At 21.5% G+C, this 23,522-nt stretch overlaps 1 protein-coding gene across 1 annotated transcript; it reads left to right on the top strand.

Moving 5' to 3' along the window:
* The first annotated feature begins 1,207 nt into the window (after positions 1-1,207).
* LOC128961699 (calmodulin-lysine N-methyltransferase-like) lies at positions 1,208-2,383 on the top strand. Its single transcript, XM_054307960.1, has 2 exons — positions 1,208-1,229; positions 1,327-2,383. Exon 2 carries the CDS (start codon positions 1,415-1,417, stop codon positions 2,381-2,383), a length of 969 nt encoding a protein of 322 aa, XP_054163935.1. The 5' UTR covers positions 1,208-1,229; positions 1,327-1,414.
* The last annotated feature ends 21,139 nt before the right edge of the window (positions 2,384-23,522 follow it).

Genomic DNA, 23,522 nt, shown 5'->3' with positions numbered 1-23,522 from the left:
TAAAAATAATAATTTAAATGTTGATTATTGACTGAGAAAATAAGGAGTTCATTATAATTTTTTATAACAATAAATATTATATCCCGTATTTTGTAGGTATATTTGAAAATAAGTTTTTTTAAAAAAAGGAGTTAATGAGTCCATGTGTTTACAGTATATTACTGTACTTTCATTATATTAGCTCTTATTCTAAATAATATAACAATTTTATGATTATTTTTGTTGTTGTTATTAATGAAAACAACAACAACAAGAAAATTGTTATCATTAGCCAAATATATTAAGACATACACTCCTTATTGTCTGAAGAGAGTACTTATACTATATTAAGTGATATTTGAAAAAATGTTATGAAATAAATAAATAATAAATTTATATAAATTTTTTAAGGATAATACAGTGTAACGATTTCTAAAAATTAATAATTAATTAAAAACTAAACATTATTTTAATATACTGTACAATACAGTAATACTGGAAAATGTATTATAATTTTAAATATACTGTATTTAGTAATAAAAACATTTTATTCAATACTTTTATTACAGTTTATAAGGTTTGTAGTGAACTCTATATTGGATTTTATGAAACACATCATGTGTTTTGTGTTTACAATAATTGTGTCAAAAAGACATTTGTATTCAAATATATAATACAGTTGTTATAGATTATTATTATTGATAATAACATTAATTAAATTAATTAAAGTTTTATTATTATTATAATTTTGTTTTGTTGTTATATTAAATTATAAAATATATGTATAGAAAATTTTAAAAAAAAACAATATTTGACACATCAATCAAATTAGATTTCATTGAAATTATGTTAATTAAAACTCTAAATTTTTAAAAATTTGATTTCAAAAATAAATTTTTGTTATAAAAAACTATAATAAAAATTATAATATAATATCGATAATGGGTTACAAGCGTTGACTTATATATATATATATATATAAAAACTAATAATAAAAATTGTTTTAAGCTTTTACTTTGAATTTTATAATTAAACGATTTTAATAATTGATTAAAAAAATATTAACTGATTGTGAAAAATGTTAAATTAAAATATAACAAAATGAATAATAATTTTTTGCAAAAAAATCTAATTTTTATAATTAATAAACAAAAAAATATTTTGTAATTAATATTAACTTTAATTAACTTAAGTTTGTATTTTTAATCAATTATTTATATCATATAGAAATTAATTAAAATTTTTTAAAAGTAAGTTATGATATATTTTTTATAATTATTATTGAAATGTTTTTTTAATTTTTATTATTATCTAATAATTAATTTTTCGATAAAAATGTTTGGCCAGAAAATTGATGGCCAGTTATAATGAGTTTTAACAGATTTTAATGACTACCGGAGAGACCAAACGACACCATTGACCGACCGGACCACAAATGGCCACAAATAATCGGTCATCAGTTGTGACCACCAAATGTCGGAATCAGTCGTCCACAGCAAGACTTCGGTGGAAAATGTTGTCCAAAGCATTGAACGAGTCATCGGATGTCGACCAAAGGCCACCCGATTTCTCTGTACGTCGGTTTGAGTCTTTCGGTTGCATTAAATTAACAAATGTTTTGACAACCGATGAAAATGAGTTAATTACCGATGAAAGCAATGAACTTCTCGAAGGAAAGTGGTTTGAGTGTCGATTTTGGGACAATTGTCTCAACAAATTTGGCGATCCGTTCGCCGAAATCAAAATATTGAACGCAAAGATACCGATTCACGAATTATTAAACTCGTTGGACAACACGGGAAACGTGTGTTTGTGGCCATCGGAAGAGGTTCTCGCGTATTATATCTTTAAGAATCAGTCATTATTTGCCAACCGAACTGTCCTCGAATTGGGCGCCGGAATGACTGGTCTGTCAGGTTTAGTGACCGCTGTGTTCACGTCTGCCAAAGAGGTGATCGTCACGGATGGCAATCAACGGTGCGTTGAAAATGTTAAGTCAATTATTCACCGAAATAGACATAGATTTCGATCAGTTGTCAGCACTCGACTACTTATATGGRGTGAAGAGTCACATATGGATGACATTTGTGGCAAAGTTGATGTCATTATATGTTCAGATTGTCTTTATTTCGATACTAGTCGTCACTTATTGGTTCAGACTATACATAAACTGCTCAATAGTACCGGTATTGCCATAGTATTGGCCCCAAAACGGGGCACAAGTTTTGGCAAATTCATTGAATTATGCGATAATTTATTTGAATTATCAATCATTGATAACTATGACCAACATATTAGTGAATTGCACCATAAGTTTGTTGTGTCCGCCGATTATAACTTTTATGACACTGATCTTCACTATCCAGTAATGATTGAATTGAAAACTAGTAAACAAATTGTTTGATAGACAACAAACACTTGTTATTTATATAAACTTTTGATTTATATTTAAATTACAATTATTTATTCTTAAAGATCTGTTATTAATTTAGTCAATAATTTATTAATTTTGTTAAATTTTATCCATAAAAATATTAGATCTGAATATTTTTACTAAATTATGATTATTGGTTTATTATRATAAAAATAATATTATTGAAATTAATTAATTAAAAAACCATTTTTATAAAAACAAAATTTTGTATTTAATATGTAATAAATTATTAATTGTATTGAATATTTAATTTTATAATTATTTTTATTTATATATTTACTGTATACTAATTTTTGGTATACATATTTATTATTTTATGTTTATTTACTTTATTGCTAATACATATATAGTATATTTTTGTAGGTAACGATATAATTTCCCATCAAATATTACTACTGTATATATTTTTTAGTGTTATTTATCTTATTTGATATTAAAATTATATATTAGTTTTTGTACTCAAACATTACTAATACCGAAACATTGGTTATAATTTATTATAGTATACATTGTATACTATGCCGTCAAATATATACAAAAAAAATAAAATCAATAACAATATGAATGGCATATATAATAAAGTTTATGCTAAATATGTGATCATCTGAGACAACCTCTCACACCAAATGTAGTCTCAATTTGCGGTTATCTCTCACTCCCGGCATATAATAAGCTTTTATTAAACAGTTTTCTTCCAATTATATTATGTATTCAAGTGCTCCATATATTTTGAGACATACTGTACATACATTTAGATATTTGCCTTAACATTGCTATGTCTGTCTATATGTGCATAATTTCAATGTCTGTGAGATGTTTTTAAAATGATAAAAAAAACATGTTTATTACATAACTGTGTAATTGATTACAATTTTATATTAGATTTTTGTAAATATAAAAGATATGTACAGTATATGCTATAAGTTATATACTATATACATATACTATATACTGTATATATATAAATTTATATATATATTATTAAAAGTTAAAATTAATTTTTTTAAATGAGTATTTATATTAAAATATTTTTAGTTGAATATAGTTTTTATTACATACTATTTCAAACTTTATTATTTCTTTAATTTAGATGTAATTTATGAGATTTGACACAAAAATCAATATATTAAACAAAATTAAGACGTTTATAACGTAATGATTATAATATATATGATTTTATAATTTTTGAAATTTATGATATATTATCATGGGATTAAAAACATTTAACTAATAAGGCTTCATAAAGTTATATCATATTTATCTACCTGTTATCATATGTATATACAGTATTTGATGGATTATTTTAAATTATTGAATAGTGATAAATAAAAAATTGTAATTATCCTCAAAGTTGACATATAATTAATATTTATTGATAGTAAAGATTAAGGATATACAGTATTACCAAATAGTATAATATAAATCAATGACTAAATCAATAGTAAAGATATACTGTATTTGACATATAATAGATTTTTGACATTTATTTATTTTTTACTAAAAATTTAGAATAAATCAATAATTTAAAGTAAATAATTTGATTTTATTTTTTGATGTCAATACTCAAAGTATGATAAATATTATTATAAATTTTATAGAGTATTCAATGTCTATAATATTTATAACATCGTTTTCACAATAATTTTGGTGCTATAAAAGTGTTGTTCAAACAATCAAACAATAAACTGTTTGATAGACATGTTTGCGACAAAATTATAGATCAAAAGTTTATTGCATTATACAGTAGTTTGCAAAACTAGCTTTTAGTTTTTTTTTAATAATTAGTAGATCTTTATATCTGAGTTAAGTTATTATACTAACAGTTTTTTAAAAAAATAATCATTAATATTTAAATTGTGACGGCTATGGGTTTAACCGTCAAATAACAATAAATAAAGTAAACTTTACGAARCAATATGCAATGCGGGGTATCTTTTATAGAGTAYTGTGACGTAATTTGTGTAAGGATTGCTATAAAATAAATATTAAAACTGTCTCAGTACAAACAAAACCAAAACAATAGCAGRCGCACCACAAACACATAGATTACACTTAATATATAAATACAAAAATACTTAATGTTTTATATAAACTCCGCCCCTAAGCATTATACCTAATATTACGCGCATWTACATAGAGTACTGTATTATAGGGTATTATTGTGTGGCGGCCATTATTGTTTTGGTTTTGCTTGTACTGAAATAGTTTTAATAATCCGTGTAAAGTTTGTATACATTTAAAACAATACATAAAGTTTCAAAATATTTTATGTTTAATATTTCATAGTTTTGTAGTATACTGTATATTATTATTAGTCTTGTATCACAATTATCTATAAATATTAATAAAATTTTATGACTTAATGATCATATTTTGAATGTTATTTTTAAGACATTTTGACCGAAACTATACTTTTTTATAGAGTTACACATTATGTTTATATTTAAATAAATTATTTAAATAAAACTTATATTAACACTAAATATTCCTTTTTTAAACTTATAAATGCATTACAATTGTTGGATAATGGCTTAAATGTAGATAAAAAAACATAACAGATATATATAACAGTATTATATTTTGATTTATAATGTCATTATAATTTACTATTTATTTTAACTAACAATTCTAGTGTAACAATAAATATAAATATATAAATATTATATTAGTTTTAGAATTAGATTTCTTATTTATATTAAAAATTATAATTAGAGATAAAATTAATYTGTATATTTTTAATATAAGTATTAACAACACTTCCTAATTTTTGCTAATAAACTTGAAGTTTTTAATTAAATAACACAAAATTTTGTTTATAACAATAATTTTGTTTTGTCATACTGTAATGTATAAATATAATGAGAATAAGCAACAATTTACTCATTTATTATAATTTATAATTTATAATAACTTTGTAGTATAAAGTAATATTATAAATGTGTAAATAAAACAATTTACATAATAAATAAGTTATACAGTTAACTACAATAGTAGTATCTATTAAATTTAAATAAGAGTAGATTTAATTTTGACAATGATATCCAAAAGCATTTATTTAAATAGTTTTAGTTTTCCTAAATTTTTTGGCTCTAATAATAATATTTATTTTTTAGAATATTTAATTTATTATATAAGTGCATGTACTACGTGTATATGTATTAATCTATGTGTGTATGTACTGTATGTACAGTAATATATAGTTTTATGCTTTTATATAATACAGTACATGTGTATCAAATATTATAAATTATATATTAAATATTAAAATTTATTAAATGACTTTAATTTATCAGATAATTGTAAATTTATTTTTTTATATATAATTTAAGTAATGCTTAGTGAATTAAAACAAATTAATATTTCAAATGCACTCATAAGTAAAATTATTAAAATTAGCGACAGATTTTTAGACACAATTTACGGCATTTTATATCAAGTTTAGTGTAAAAAACTACTTGACTTGAAATAATTTTTTTAAATTATTTAGATTAATATGATATTAGATACGTTGTAAACATCTATAATAAAAGTGATTTCGTAAAAGTAGTAAATCACTAATAAGATTATCTAATTTATCTGAAATATTTCAATCCTTTTTTTTATTTTTTTATATTTAAAAAATCATACGTACGGTATACTAAACATACAGTTAATATGTTATATTACAGTACGGTATACTGTATATACATATTAAAAGTAAATTTATATGTATTATGATTTTAATGATACAAAGTTTCACAATTTACTACTTAAATATTGACCCCTAATGGTTGTTTCAAACGTGATTTAAATAACTAACTAATCTATGTCTTAGCGCAATACCTATAAAATACAGTATATAATATATTTGATTATATGATTCATCTTATAAATGATTTAATATTTTTTTCAACAAAATTTAATACTAATGATTTTAAAACTATTTTATGGTGATTATTATTATAAGCTATAAATAATTGTCTGCATAAAAAAGCATTTAATATTATATATAATTATAGGTTGTAATCTTTTTTTTTGAAGGCAAACATTTGTGTGTGTTTTATAACAATATTATTTCTAAAATAATGTATGAAAAATATCTCTATTAAAAATTAGCTATTATTTTAATGTCATTGTTTAAAAAAATAAAATTAATGCAAATTATATACCAATTACCTCTCAATTTTAAGTACAATATTTTTTGCAACAATAAATTAGAAATTTTAATATTAATATTTTGGTTGTTTCAATTAATGATGATAATTTACATTTTAAAGTAATTTTTAAAGTGTTAAAACATTTTAAAATTGTAAAACAAATTATATATATATAATGTACATAAAATTTTTGCAAATAATAAAAATTTGTTAACATTAATTCAGTATCTAATATTAAATACGCCCTGGTTGATTTTTGCTTGATAATATTAATAATACACATAAAAACATTTTTCAAGTTTTCATTCAAATATTACTAACATTACATATTTAATAAAATTACAATAATTTTATATATAGATATTTTACCAAAACTGTGTTATAAAAGCAATTATACATAGTCTATGTTAACCAATAATGTTAATAATAWTATTATTATTACTTATGTTATGAATACCCAAAAATAATGAATTATTAATATTTTGCTTTTGATATATGATTTAATGTTGTCTATGTATTAGTTGTTGTTTGGTATTTGAAGCAAAATAGGATTAAACTCTTTTATATTAATTATAATACGAATAATTACAGTCTAGAAATGATAAACTATTATCAATTTTGTTATATAATGAATCATTATAATTGATATGATGACAACATTTTTGTAGTTGCTTTATATGATAAAAAACAAAAAATTTAATATTTATTATATTTGAAATTCCTTTTAAATTCATTTAATTTTATAATAAAAGCCATATTAGTATTATAAAAATATATTTGATTTTTGACATAATATTTATACGACATAAAATATATTTTATCAATAAATATTGAATTTCATGTAATTCAATATAATTCATGCATTTGTAAATGATATTAACATGTTTTTCACTTTAAGCCAAATTATATTTTCATAAAAAMTGATTTTATTTAAGCTATATATTTATATATTTTGTTGTTGTTGTTGGGGTGATATTATTAATATAGAAATAAATAAAATACAATAATATTTTTACTTATTTTACAAGTTAAAGATAAACTGAGCGTTAATAATTATAATTTTTCCAATTGTTTTACATAATATATTAATAATATTAGATATTTTCTAATATAATATAATTATACAATATTATCTAATTTATTATATTATTTATTGATTTAAGTCAAAAATTATATCGTAATATAGCCCCCAATAAATTTTGTGATTATGATTGAAATTTATTTTTATAATAAGTTATAAATTAAATGATTAAATTTTAGATGAGTCACAAACAGTTAATTTTTAATTAAATCACATTATATTAATCTTTGATAAATACAGTACAACATCACTGTTGTGTCCATCAACTCGTATATGAGTTTCCTCAATATATATGTCATTTAACTATTGAAATATATTTGTTATATACTGTATATATACTGTATATATTTCAACCATCACTTGGTTTGTCTCTCAGTACTAACTTTGACACAACACTGTTGTTGTTGTCGTCGTTGTAGTTGTTATTGTCATGTGTTTTGTGATGACATTTATGGCTTTGGCTAAGAGTTAATAAAGAGTAAATGTATTGAATATATAGACTACAGTATTATAAGGAGTCAATTGATCAAAATAAATGAGCAATTGATTCATTAAGGAAAACAGTACAGGAAGTCATTGGCACTGGTAGTCAACGCTTGTATCGTTACAGACACTAATAGGACATCAATTTTTTCGGCTCAAGTGAAGGACATGAATAGCAAGTATTATACTATAGTGTCATTCAAGTGGACACTCAATGACAGAATCATTAATTAGTGTCGAAATTAGACTAAACTATTGGGACATTGATTGAAAAGGCAAACCTCACATATAAACTCCATTAATAGTCAATGCATTGGCAAAGTTAGTGAAAACAACAAATTTATGACCTAAATTTTATTGGCCATTTATTTCTCTACAAAATTAATGTTTATAATAATTATATATTAGCTAAAAAATATTATATTTATATTATATAGTTAGTCAATAACTGATAAAAAATTAAATGATTTGGAATTATATAACTGATGTCAACTATTAGGCGAGTAATTCATGTGAAAATCACTTCACATAATATAACTGTAATTTTTTTATACAGTAGAGAAAAGCAATATTTTGTACCAAAAAATTCTATGATTTATTGTTTTTTTTGGGGCTTTTTATTGTATATATATATATATATTTAGTTGTAGATGTAGTTAAACACAGATTCTTTTACTTATTGTAAGAGCAATGGGAATGGGATGCAGGGATGTGTTGTAGTAGTAGTAGTAGTAGTAGTAGTAGTAGTAGTAGTAGTAGTAGTAGTAGTAGTAGTAGTAGTAGTAGTAGTAGTAGTAGTAGTAGTAGTAGTAGTAGTAGTAGTAGTAGTAGTAGTAGTAGTAGTAGTAGTAGTAGTAGTAGTAGTAGTAGTAGTATATGTGTGGGAAAGAAGAGACAGTCAAAGAAACTGATAAATATTGTATGGAAAGTGTTGTTGTTGTGAAGCATTCAAAAAACATAAAATTAATAGAAATAGTCGCTGACTATGAGATTTACAATGAAATGTCTACCAAATGTAATAATTCATTGACACTGATATATATATATATATATATATATATATATAGTATGTATATACCGTATACTATAATATAATAAAAAAGGGAGAGATAGACAACACATAACACGAGGAAATCCAATACTAAAGGCGGCATAACAGTCATTATACATAATATAATGGATAATAACATAAAGTATTGTGTTTAATATTATAGACTCTAAAATATAAGCAAACTCTCTCTCTCTCTCTCTCTCTCTCTCTCTCTCTCTCTCTCTCTCTCTCTCTCTCTCTCTCTCTCTCTCTCTCTTCCTTTACTAAATAAAAATGTGTTTAAATAAGAAATAATATTTTATCACAAATATTTGCTATTAGTTTTATGATTATAATAATCATAATAATTTTTTTTATAATAAAACCATTGCTTACATACTGTTTATGAACTATTTTGCTAATGTTAAGTTATACACATTTAGTATATTTTTTTTGTTAGTTTGTTTGGTTTTGATTTAGTTATTCACATCAAAAAAAGTGTTGATACTATTTATAATAATTGTTGGCTAACACAACACTAACTATAATAGTGTGTCTCATAACTGTCTCACATGTGCTCAGACATTGTCTGTCCACTTATTGTTCAGTGCTTTGCTTTATCTAATTGTTCACAAAAACCATTAAAATAATTGCAAAACCAAATCGATATCTTTGTTTTCCTCCTTTTCCTCTCTTTCATTCACTTACTTACTCACCCATTCACTCACCCATTCACCCATTCACTCACTCACCCACTCATTCATCCATTTACTCACTTACTCTATTCATTTCTCAGTCACTAATTTACTCTTATAGTTACAAACAGTTTGCACACTAAACTGAAATCATCACTGATTTTTAGCACTTAAAAATCATTGTAACTCATAATATAATATATAGTTGTATTATGATATACAGTGTATGATTCACACCATACTTAGTTGTCAATTACAGAGATAAATAATTTAACATTAGTATTTATTAGCAATTTCAAACATTGAAATAATTGGTTATGTTATTGGATTTTTTTGGCTCAACATTAATCGCAGCGATATATTTATTTAATTCAAAATAATTATTAATATACATTTTTCTCTCACTTAATCGAGATATGATTATTGGTTTTTTTAAAGGATTAATATTTATTATATATTGTTTAATATATATATATATATATATATATAGATTTCCAGACAATTGACTATCATTTTAATTAAATTTTTTTAATATTATTTCTCTCATTAATGAATTGAATTGTCTTTTATAATATGATATAATATATAAATAGTGAATTAGTCAACAAACATATCAAACTTATGGTATTTTTGTTATCAATAAGAAAGTAGTTAAAGTAGTTATGACACGAAAGATAACCTAAACATACAGTAAATTTTGTGATCACTAAAAGTGCTGAACAATACAATATTAAAGAGTAGATCTATTGTTTAGTTTAATGAGATCTAAGACAAATCTATAAGACATAAGAGCAAAGTGAATGAAAACAAAATTGATTTTTATTTGTATTTTTTTAAAACTATTTATAAATTATACAGATTATACACATACACCTTATTTTATTCAGACATTTTAATCAATTTGTTATATAAAAGTACATAAAATATTTAAAACACTTTTTTTCTTCAATCACTGAATTTCGTGCATTGCATTACATTATTGCAAATTGCAATCAATTAAAAATTTTCTAAATTTGTATTCAATATTATAAAGTAAAACAATATACAGTACTMTAGTATAATAATTTTTWAAAAAATATATAATAATAGTATAATAATACTGTAGAATTTATATATCATTAAACAAAACATTATTTTAGCTCACTATCAATCAAATTAATAATTGATTATATTGTTCAAGTATTTGATTGAGTATATTATTATTATTATTATTATTACCAAAATTACATAATATTTTCTTGAGTCACATTAGATATAAATTAGTTGTAATATGAATTTTATACATACAAAATTTCCATATCATTATAAAATGTGAAAACTAAAAATAAATTTTACATTTTTTCAAGTTTGTTTAGTAATTACTATAAATTATGTAAAAAAACATTTAGTGTTTTTTATTTATTAATATTATAAATATTTAAATTTATTACTAAAAACATTATAGCCAGTGCTGTATGTGTGACACCAAACCATCACATATCGGTAGTGTTACCAACAACTCGACACTGGTATCTGTGAAACACATGCGCTCACACCGATTGCTTGAGTGTTGTGTGTGTTTGGTATGGAGTGGTGTTTCGGCTAAAATTGATTGCCATCTCATACTGTTTGCTTGTGTTGGCTCAGATGCATCAAACTTGAAGACATACTGGTGTTATGTGTGTGCCATCAATACTACAGTATATATATATATATATATATATATATATATATATATATATATACATAAATATATAAACTGAACACACATTTGTGTCACGGATTGCATCTCAATGTGTTAAGCATTGTTTTGCTGTGCTTTTACTTTACAATATTGCTAAATGTTTATATTGTTTATATAATATATATATACTTTTTAATGTAAACATTTGAGTCTTTTTGTACCAATTGGTCAAAAAATTCATTTAATAAATAAAAAAAATTATTCAATAATTATTATTATCTTGAAATAATATAATTGATTATTGTGTGCATTGGATTAGTTAACGACATTATTGGGTTTATGTATAATTGGTTTCTATCGTATCAATTTAAAGGTAAATAAAATTATAAAATGTTTGAATTTTAATAAATATATACTGTTTTTGATTATTAATACTATAACCAGCAATAAAAATATGCATTTTTCTCTTGTGAATAATTATATTGTTTTCGATATAATCAGAAATTTAATATTTTTTATTTGTATAAAAGATTTAATGATTTATACAAATAGTTTTATTTATTTCTAAAAATAGACATACTTGATAGCTATCTAAATGTAATAAATTAAAATAATAAAATTATACATTTTATAATTTATGTCACACACACACACACACACACACATATATATATATATATATATATATATATATATTATACTGTATATTAATATAACAAATTGACCATGTGCATATTTTATATTATAAATATAAAGTATATGCAGTGAAGTGCTCTTTCAGTAGTAGTGGCACTCATGTATGTGATTGAGTTATGCATTGATAACTCAAAACTCATTTCTTATCATTGAATCATAAATAATATTTTCATTTTTTTCTTGTTGTTTAATAATTTGCTTTTGAAAAATTGTTTCATAATTATTAATAATTTTATTATGAGAATCATTAATAATGCATCATGGTAAACTATCTTTATGTAAATAGATTTAATTTTTTATATTATTGTTGACTACTGTAGAGTGTAGACAATAAACTTTATTTATTAAAACAGTACTTTTATGACTCCATGTGTTCACACTATAATTGTTAAAATTATTTACATATAGAGAAAATTTTAGACTTATTTTAATATTTATTTATTGTCATATTTACTTTACTGTATAACTTATACAGTATAAGTATAACTGCTAGAAGCATGTGATAGACAAATACGGTGTATATATACGGTATAGTTGTTTTAAATATGTGGAAAGATAAATATGAGACATATAAATATTTAAAGATATTTAAATGTCAAAAGTTCACACCAAAATGATTCATGTTTTTTGGGCAAACAATATGTATATTTGAAAATATGTTAGATATTTTATATATATATTTTAGATTAATAAAACTTAGTGTATATCCATTATTACTTGTATAAAAATCTTATATACAAAACTATATATATATATATATATATATATATATACCGGTATATGTATGTGTATTATACAGTATATATTTATCTATTAAATTGTATTATCAATGATATATGTATATTATATAATATGCGTGTCTTTAGTTGAGAGACGACTTTGATTAAGATAACGATTCCGTTGAACCAAACAATCACTTACTTGTTGTATATAAGCCGTGAAATTAATTGAAGTCTATTGAAGGCACTGACTCTTTGATAATGAGACACAAGTGCACACATTTATAATATTGAAGTCTAGGGTTTAACCTAAACAACACAAAAAAAAATCTTTTATAAGCAATTGAAGCAAATATATTATTACTTATATCATTAAACAGAAAAGAAGACATTTCATTATTGTTGTCCACCCCTTCAGATATATATAGTATATATCATTCATTCATATAAGAAACACATGGGATATGACCTCTCAATTTGCTTTTAATATAAATGTATTGTTAGCCAAAAACAAACATTTATATTACGAATGTTTGCTTAATAATATGAAAAAATAAATAAATAAATGATTCAGATCACAAACTTAGTGTACTTTAAATATACCTTATAAACTATTTTGTTTACTATTGTGTGTATGTTTGTGTGTATTATGAATAAATGATACGTCAAAATATATATCATTTTAAATATTCTTATCATTTCATATGTCAAACCATACATTCCATACATCCCAGGGTTTGATTTGTTTGATAGGAATAGTAGACTAAAAAGCCACCGAAACTTACTGATGATATTGATTTGTTAGAAGTCATGTAATAATGATAAATGATGAAAATATTGCATTTTATATTATTTTTTTCAAAGTCTTAGAAATAATTATTAAAAAATATATTTGTAAATATTGTATAAATAATTTAAATTTAATTAAAAATATATATACTTACTATTTTTWAAAATTATTATAAGTTATTTGATTTAAAAATAATTATTTTTACCATATTCAAGATTTTTTAAATAGTAATTATTAAGTTAATGGCTGAAAACAGATATTAATTATTATAATAATGTGAAAACATTAGCARTTTTTGTCTTTAAATGTATTTTTATAATTTTTGCGTATAAAATTTACAGTACTAATGCTGTTAAATATTTTAGTTATTTAGCAAAAATTTACTGACAGGAAAAAAGAAAAAAAATCAATTAAATTTACACAAAAAAATTAATACTTAAAAAAATACTGTGAATGAATAAGATATTTAGTTATAAATTATTTTCAAAAATAATAATAAATATTAGAACATATATTGTKCATTGAGTGATAAATGTTAGTAAAATTTCTAGAAAACATATTATAGAGAAATATTTAAAAAAAATAAATTTCCCATATTTTTCTGGCACTACATATACTGTAAAGCAATGAAAAAATTAGGCTAATTTTCATAGCACTTACAACACATATTAATCATTAACATCTACACGACTTTCATCTCAACATTTTAATAGAGTACTACTTTTGTATAATAAATGAAAACGACGTGTAATTTAAAAAATTATGACTTTTTTCGAGTTTGTAATGTTATGTAATAAAASGACAAACATTATGACGTATCAAATGTTTATAAAATTTTGTTGCTTTTTGTGTGTATATTACAATTATAATGAAAAACAAAAGCTATTTTAATGGAATTTTGTTTTATTTTATTTAACAATTATTTAACTCAAATTTTATATAATTTTTAGAATTTATTTTTTTGAAAATAAACTTATAGTAAATTTTAATTTATATAAATATCTTGATATGTGTGATATTAACAGTATAATTATTAGTATTATATTTATTGTATTGTTAACAAAATCTAATTAAATTAAATTGAACAAAATATTTATTATATTAAGCATTATAAATTACATTATCATCAGTATATAAGTGATTCAATAAATCTAAAGCGCATAACATTTTTGAAGTACCCGCTTATTCAATAATAAAATAAAAAAGTAATAAAATAAATGTAATATAAAATTTAATATTGTTTATTTTGCTTTTTTCTTACTGATGTATTGTTATAAGAGTTGAAAAATAGTAAATTTGCTTAAAAAATATTTTTGATTAACATTTCAATCATAGTAATAGTTTTATCAAAAAATGTCAACAACCATATTATATTTAACTATAATAAATGCAATATTTTTCATATAATATTATATCTATTATATGCAGTTATATATAAAAATAAAAAATAGTTATAACTTAATAAATAAAAATGTTCATGGTAAAATTTAAAATTATTATTATATACGATTGGATTTCTTTACTTTTTTAAAATTTAATTTTCTTAATATTATTTTAAAGTAAAGTACCAACAATATTATTTTTACAGATTATCATTATATTTACTTTTGATTTTCTACTATATTTTATTTCATTTATGAGTTATTCAATGCTTTTTTTGTTGTTATGCTCTCTGAAAGCTAAACACTATTTTCTTTAGTTTTCTGTATATTATATTTGATACTAACTTTTTTTTATTGCTAATGTTTTATAAACACATGAAACTGCTAAAAGTCTTTTTTTTATTTTGTTGAAAATAGCAAAATATATTGGTTTACAGTATATAAAACAAAATGTTTATTTTCAAATATAAAATGTCTCTATATTTTTAATTCACATATAAATTTAAATAATAAATATCAATATATATGATACAAATCACAATACATGAAATCCACAAAAAAAAATTAAAAATCAATATTTAATATAAAAATAATAAATTTTTACAGTATAATTTTGATCTAAATTATAAATATATTTCAAAAACAATACAAATGAAATTTATTTTTATTACTAATAAAAAATTTAATAAAAATTATTTAAATATATATATATATACTGTATATAATATATATAATAAACGTTTGTAACAAATAAACAAATGTTATAATTAAACAATTTTAAACATATTTAGATTTTAATTTCAATGAAAAATTATTGTAAAGAATTTTCTCTATAAATAAATTCCAAACATATTTGTCTAATCCTTACCTAAAGTGTTTATATGGCATAACTTGACGCTAACCTATCAAACAATGTCTATATATATATATATTATAGTATAGTATTGTTGAAGAATTTTTATATCAATCAGATTAGTAGTTATATATAAATATATATATATATTGATGTCACAGCTATTGAACAAAATTTATATATCAAAAAACTTTTTCGTTTTGCCACTTCTTTTTAAAGCACTATCTATTTTAGCAAAAATTTTTTATATTACTATTTATATAAAGACTTTTTTCTTGCTTTTTATAAATCTATAGCTCTCTGTATATATTTAATATGAAAAAAACTCTTCTTAAAGAAAAGGCATCAAAATCTCATAGGGAATCACATTTCAGTTGATTATATGACTGGTCTCTCTCTCTCTYTCTCTCTCTCTCTCTCTCTCTCTCTCTCTCTCTCTCTCTCTCTCTCTCTCTCTCTCACTCACTCACTCACTCCATATTTCAAATGATTTATAACATTATTGTAAGCATTTTTATGTTTTTCATTAATACTTTTTAAAAAAAAACTACTGTACTTTTGTTGACTCTAAATACAAGATTATATATACAGTATTTTTTGATACATTGGTCATTACAAATAAAATAGTTGTTTAAAAAAATATGACGATTATATTGACATTTTTAAGTGAATTGATGATGATCAAATTCAATACACAATAAAATTAGTTTACTAAAATTTATGTTTCACAATAATAATAATAATATTAATAACAATAATATATTGTGTCTTGTAAGTATTGTAAGCAAATAAAAATAAATTACAATTTATGATTAATTTTCAGTTTCTCACTTATATCAGTTATATCAATAACATAAGTTGCATAAACACACACACACACACACACACACACACACACACACACACACACACACACACACACACACACACACACACACACACATGAATATACACAACACCTAWCGTATGGTATATTATTGACTGATAAAAAATGCTGTTTACGTATTGAAAAAAAGACAATAATGTTATCTACTATTTGATTGATAACTTTCACAAACATATAAAGTAATGGATTTTTTCAAACTTCAGATTCCATTACATAATATTCTTAAAATTTAATATTCTTTTGCTGTAAAAAATGATTTTTTTGTTGGAAAATATTTTTATTGTGAAAAATATTATAATGATAGTTATCTGAGTGATGAATAAAAATATTTTAAAATTACTATACATAATGATTACAACGGTTTTCAAAATTAGGCACAATTTATTGCATATTTTTACAAATATAACTGTAATTTTAAATATTAACAAATTATTTTATAAGTTACGCTAATTTATTTATTTATTGCTAATATTTTAGCTTTATTAATTTTAATTGAATTAATAACGCATGAATAAACAAGTCAATATTTGTAAATTTATTTTATATGTATTTTAGAAATAAAAATAGTCAAAATCGATTCCTATATAAAACGTAAGATAAAAATAACTAGATTTGTAAATTGTAAAAATCTTTAACTATGAAATAAACATTAGATAATAATTTTAATTAACTTAATCATAAAAACATTAAATTTAATGAATTTTAGATTTAGAATTAAAACAAGAATTTATTATTAGACAAAAATAAAACCAAAAATATATATTAATAAAATATTATTTATTTTAACTATTGCTAATTTATGTCATCTGTAAATAGTTTTATGTTTTAAATTATTTTATTATATAGATTTATTTTAGTAATATTTTTGTTTATATTAAATTCTTATCTTAATTTTAATAAATAAAAATTCCATAAATATTTAGTAATAATCATTCAATTCAGTGTTTTATTAACAAAATTCTTAAAATTATTATTCAATGGTTATTCAATACTAAAGATTTCTCATTTATCAAAATCATAGATAAAATAGACGCCTAACTAAAAATTGAATTACAAAAATTGTGATAAAATATTATATAATAAATTTATAATATTAATGTACATTTATATATAATTATTTTATAAAATCATTTAACAAAATTTGTATTTTAGTTATCTTTTTAAGTATTGAATGAAGAGTTGCTATTAATTACAATTAATTATGCGATAAAAACAAATATATTTTATTTTAATATTTATTATATTTTTGGTTCAATAATATTATAACAATTTATATTAATATATTAACTGAATTATTCAAACTTACATACAATATGCGAAATAAATTGTTAAAAATGTGTTAAACTTGTGTTTATTATTGTAGTGGTGCTCAATGTTTACCATATCTTAAAGATAAAGACAACATTAGTATTAAATGTTTATTGAATGCAAAATATTTATTAATTGATAAATTAGATTACAATTAAATCCATTATAAGTACAAAAATTTTACTATTAACACGTTTTGGGGACCAATAATTTAGTAATAATTTTTTATAAATAAATGTAAGGTTAGTAAAGCACATATTTTTATACTATATATTAATATATACTGTATATTTAATATTAATCATTTGGTGTGAAAAATATCAAAAATAAATAACATTTTCCAAACAAATTATTTATATAATTATTGAAATATATAAAAATGTGTTATATCTTTTCTTTAAACAAGCAATAATAAAATAAAATAAATTAATTTCTACATTTTTGTTGTTTCGCTCATTAAATATATTTTTCATTTACAACCATTTTAAATGACTTATTCAATAGATGATTGCATTATATATATATATAATATATATGAAGATAGAGATAAAGATAGAGTGAGTGAGTAAGTGTATGAGTGGGTGAGTAAGTAAGTAAGTGAGAGAAAGATATGTAATAATATAAATAATTTTACGGCTTTTTATATATGTATTATACATGTATTAACACAACACCCATTGGGTTTTACATATAATATGAAAGATTTTTTTGTTTAAAATACAATTCATGTAACATATAATTTATTGCATTATATTATAAAACTTATAGATATATAAAAAATACAAAAAGTAAAAAAGCAAAAATAATATAAAAATATATATAATAATAATTTGTTATAATTTTCAAGCCTTAAATCACAACATAAATTAGATTAAAACTTTATTTTTTGTGTTGTATTTGTTTCAAAAAACTTTTATTGAAACGGATATAAATTGAATGACATTAATAAAGACTAATATTTAACAATCGATTTGTATACACAATCCCTTACAAACCTAAAGTTATGAGACATTTGTTAACTAAGCAAAAGATGGATCGGAAAGGGAGTAGAAAAATACGGACAGTTTGTGTGATAATCAAACACAACAAACATACACACAATGTCTCGTATATGTTGATCACCCAAAGTGATGATGATTTGTATGTTTAATTTATTAGTCATTACTATCAATTATGTTTATCTATTGTAGCGCCAAATAATGTGTATGTGTTTGCTATATGTGACATAACACGTTTGTCCATTTAGTTGTCTCCAAATGATAACCTAACTGTGCCCTTCAGTTAACTGTCCATGACTTGGGTTATCCAACAACTACAATATCAGCGTTTTTTTTGTTTGGGTTTTTTTCGGTTATTTTTTCTACTATGATTTGTATTGTATTGTTATTATAGTTGTTAGCCATAAAGCTTATGGTTTATTGAACTGGGTTTTCTCCATAACTATTTTTTCTAGACATAAAATTTCTATACAATAACTGTACAATAGTTTAGTAAAATGCATTTATGGCGACAATAGCATTACTTGTGTCCACTGATGTCATCACTCTACACATCAATACCATGTTTTGTGGCATTTTATTTATGTTATATAGAAAACAAAATTATTGTTAAAATATATACTGTATTTTTAAGTTAATATTAAAAATTTTATTAAAATAATACACACCTCGAGCATTTGTAAAAGTCTAAAATATTTATCTGGTTTATTGTTTTTAAGCTATTATTATTATAGTTGTTAACAATACTTAAAAAACAATATTTGTTTAAAAATAAGAAAAAGATAAAATGATTTTTCAATTGACATACTATATATTTTTAGTAATTTTTTGTGTAAATTTTGTAATATTTTTTATTATTTGTGGAAGTTTGTGTGTGTTGTCTATATATATATATATATAAAAAGTTATTATTTTAATATTATGTGACATTTATAAAAAAAATTGATCAAATATAAAATTAGATTTTATATATATAAAAATTATATAAATATACAGTATATCAATATATATATATATATACATATATCAATATATATAAATATATATATATATATATATATATATTGATAATAAAAAAACTATTGTAAAATATGTATTATAGATACTGTTTATTTTATGTCAAATCTGTTAACAACTCAAGTGAAAGTATGAACAAAAATATAAGAAATAAATTGAATGAATTTATAAAAAATAAAATAAGCATTTTATATAATATTTTATTATAAATATCTTTATTTTTTCATTATTTATTATTACATTATATTTAAGTTGAAATTATGTAGAAAAATAAAAAAATTTAGTAATAAAAAGCTATTTTAAAATTTTCAAGAAATCTTAATATTATAGAATAGATATATTATTTAAAAAGCAAAGAAATATATATATATATATATATATATATATAATAAACACTCATTTGAAGACACATTTTTAAAAGGATTTATTGTATTTTAAATTTTATATTCACTCAAAGATATATTTGTTTTGATAGCATAAGAAATATTCATTTGTTTTATTTTTTAGTTTCTGTRGAGTATATACACTATATAYACGTATATATAAATTTATATATATATATATATACATAAATACTTTTACTATAATTACATAAACATTGTCATCAAAACTATTTATTAGCAAAAATTTCTATTACCGTAATAATTATAAAGCATTGACAATAAAATTGTTTATACAAATATATATATATACAATATTTATCGCATAAATACTTGACATTATTTGCAAACATTAATGCATATGTATTAGAGAATGTTGTAAATTATTTTACGAAAAAAATCAAAATAAAAATGTTGTGTATATTTACACATTAATTCCATGCAATGAGTTAAGACATGAATTTTTGCATATCTTTACTCTTATAGACATAAATCTCTTTTTTCTCAACTAAAAAGTTCACTAAATTTACTATTTGACTATATTTTTTTCAAACCATTATTTTTTTGATGAAAATATATTGTGCCTTAAGAAATGCCACCAAAAAAAAAGAGGAATCTCAACATCAAGAATGAATGAATTGATTTACTTTAATCTATCAAAACATCATTTTTTATGATTTTAGATTTATATTTTTTTTGCTTCTGCAATAACACTCAAAATTTATTAAAAAACTATTATAAACTAATATCATAAAAAAATAAAAAATAATAATGATGACTCTAATATATTGTTAAAATAGCTAKTTTAAAAATTATTATAAATCTATATATATACCACCAGTAATGTATAAGTTTGTCAGTAATGTTGATATTGATTTTTCTTAATTTATTATTTATTTGAAAAATAAAAAAACAAAATTACTGATTAATGTTAGTTAATATTATTAACTAAATGGTTGTACTATTTTATTTTATTTTTGGTATATAAGCTGATTTTGTTACGCTATTTACAGTGAATGGTTATACTGTAAAAGTAAATATAACGAAATACAAACACAAGAGATGACAAATTGAATTAAAGGCAAAACAACCCATTTTTGTTGTCAATTCATTGATTATTCTGATGTTATAAAACCCGTGTCCAAACACTAGAGATAGTTACGAGCACTGGACGTTCACACGGTTTGACCATACAATAGGCGTGACGACAACTAAGTTGTCTGACTGACCCTTGAATGCCATTTTAGTCATAAAAATCCGAGTCTCGACACAACTCTCTCTCTCTCTCTCTCTCTCTCTCTCTCTCTCTCTCTCTCTCTCTCTCTCTCTCTCTCTCTCTCTCTCTATGCAAACAATTATAATTGATATTTATTTTTTGAAACAATCGATAGCTTCGAAGATATTATTATCTTTTTTTCTTTCAAATACCAGAAAATAAGTATTGGTTTTTGGATAAAACATCTCAAATAAATGCAATTGATTTGAATTGATTTGTCTTACAAATAGGATATGATAAGACCAGTTTGAATTCAAAATAATACAAATTAATTTAATGTATCAAAAATTAAATTTAAGTTTTAACTTAATCAAAATGTTTTTCAATTAAATTAAATTACAACTATTAACAAAATATATCATTTTATATGTTTATTACAAATAAAGTTAATTAATAATTACAAAATATATACTAAATATATTAAAATCATATACTAATAAATTTATACAATATTGTAAAATATATTGATATCATTTTATTTTATTTTTAAGTTATAAATTAACTTATGATAAATACTATATTTATTAATTGATAAAAATAACAGTTCATCTTATTTAATAAGAAATAATAATAATAATAGTGAGTTGTTATCATAAATTCATTAAATTGTTATCTTTATTTTGTGGCCACACTTATCATTATTAAATAGTGGTATCATTGAGCCATCATTGTTGTCAACTGTATCCTCAAAATAAGCGTCATTTTTCTTAACTGTCCTTAAGTTTTGTCAAAAAAGCACTTCTCGTTTCTTATTTTATTTTATTTTTGCTTAAATATCAAACAAAACCCCTGTTATTATAGTATTTATATTTTTAGCAATGACTTTACTCATACAAAGACTCTACTATTTTCTCTCAACAATTTTTTTGATGTCAAAGACAGCATAAGTAGATAACAAGACATCCATATATTGTTGTCTATTTTGAAAGTGTTGTGACGACATAAAAGGCATACACATACACATACACATACACATACACATACACATACACATACACATACACATACACATACACATACACATACACATACACATACACATACACATACACATACACATACACATACACATACACATACACATACACATACACATACACATACACATACACATACACATACACATACACATACACATACACATACACATACACACCCTTTGGATCATTGATGGCAATAATGATATAACAAATCTTTTTTCCGATGCCATCACTGCCGACAATACCCAACAACGACAACAACATCTTGTGTTTAAAACAGTGTGAACAACGAGAGTCTAATATTTATCTAATATATTATTATATAAAAGTTATTTTCTCTTAAAAATCCTTGTTTTAGATTCTTGAGTATCATATTTGCAAAAAATGATCGCCAGTTTTGAACTGCCTTTCCTTAAACACAATTACCATTTACTTCAAAACAACTATTACTATACTTTCACTGTTAAAACAGCTGTGATTTCATTCATTCATCCAATTTATGTCTCTGTCGTACATAACCTTTATATTGAACTCTCAGTGAAAGTGGAGAAAAAGTTGAGTGAATTTTTCTTAAATATATTTTTTTGCTCTCAAAAAACATCATTTTATAAAAATAAAAAGTATTTACATCAACACATCAGATATATAATATATATGTATATATATATATATATATATATATATATGTCTGTATTATACTTTAAGTTCAAAAATACACAAAAATGAAAAAGACTTA

The sequence above is a fragment of the Oppia nitens genome, unplaced genomic scaffold (assembly GCF_028296485.1).
Source record: "Oppia nitens isolate AA-2021 unplaced genomic scaffold, nextdenovo-longstitch-racon4-pilon3 scaffold5_pilon_pilon_pilon, whole genome shotgun sequence".
NCBI lineage: Eukaryota > Metazoa > Arthropoda > Arachnida > Sarcoptiformes > Oppiidae > Oppia > Oppia nitens.
Note: the sequence above shows the minus strand (reverse complement) of the source record. Positions and strands in the feature narration are given on the sequence as shown.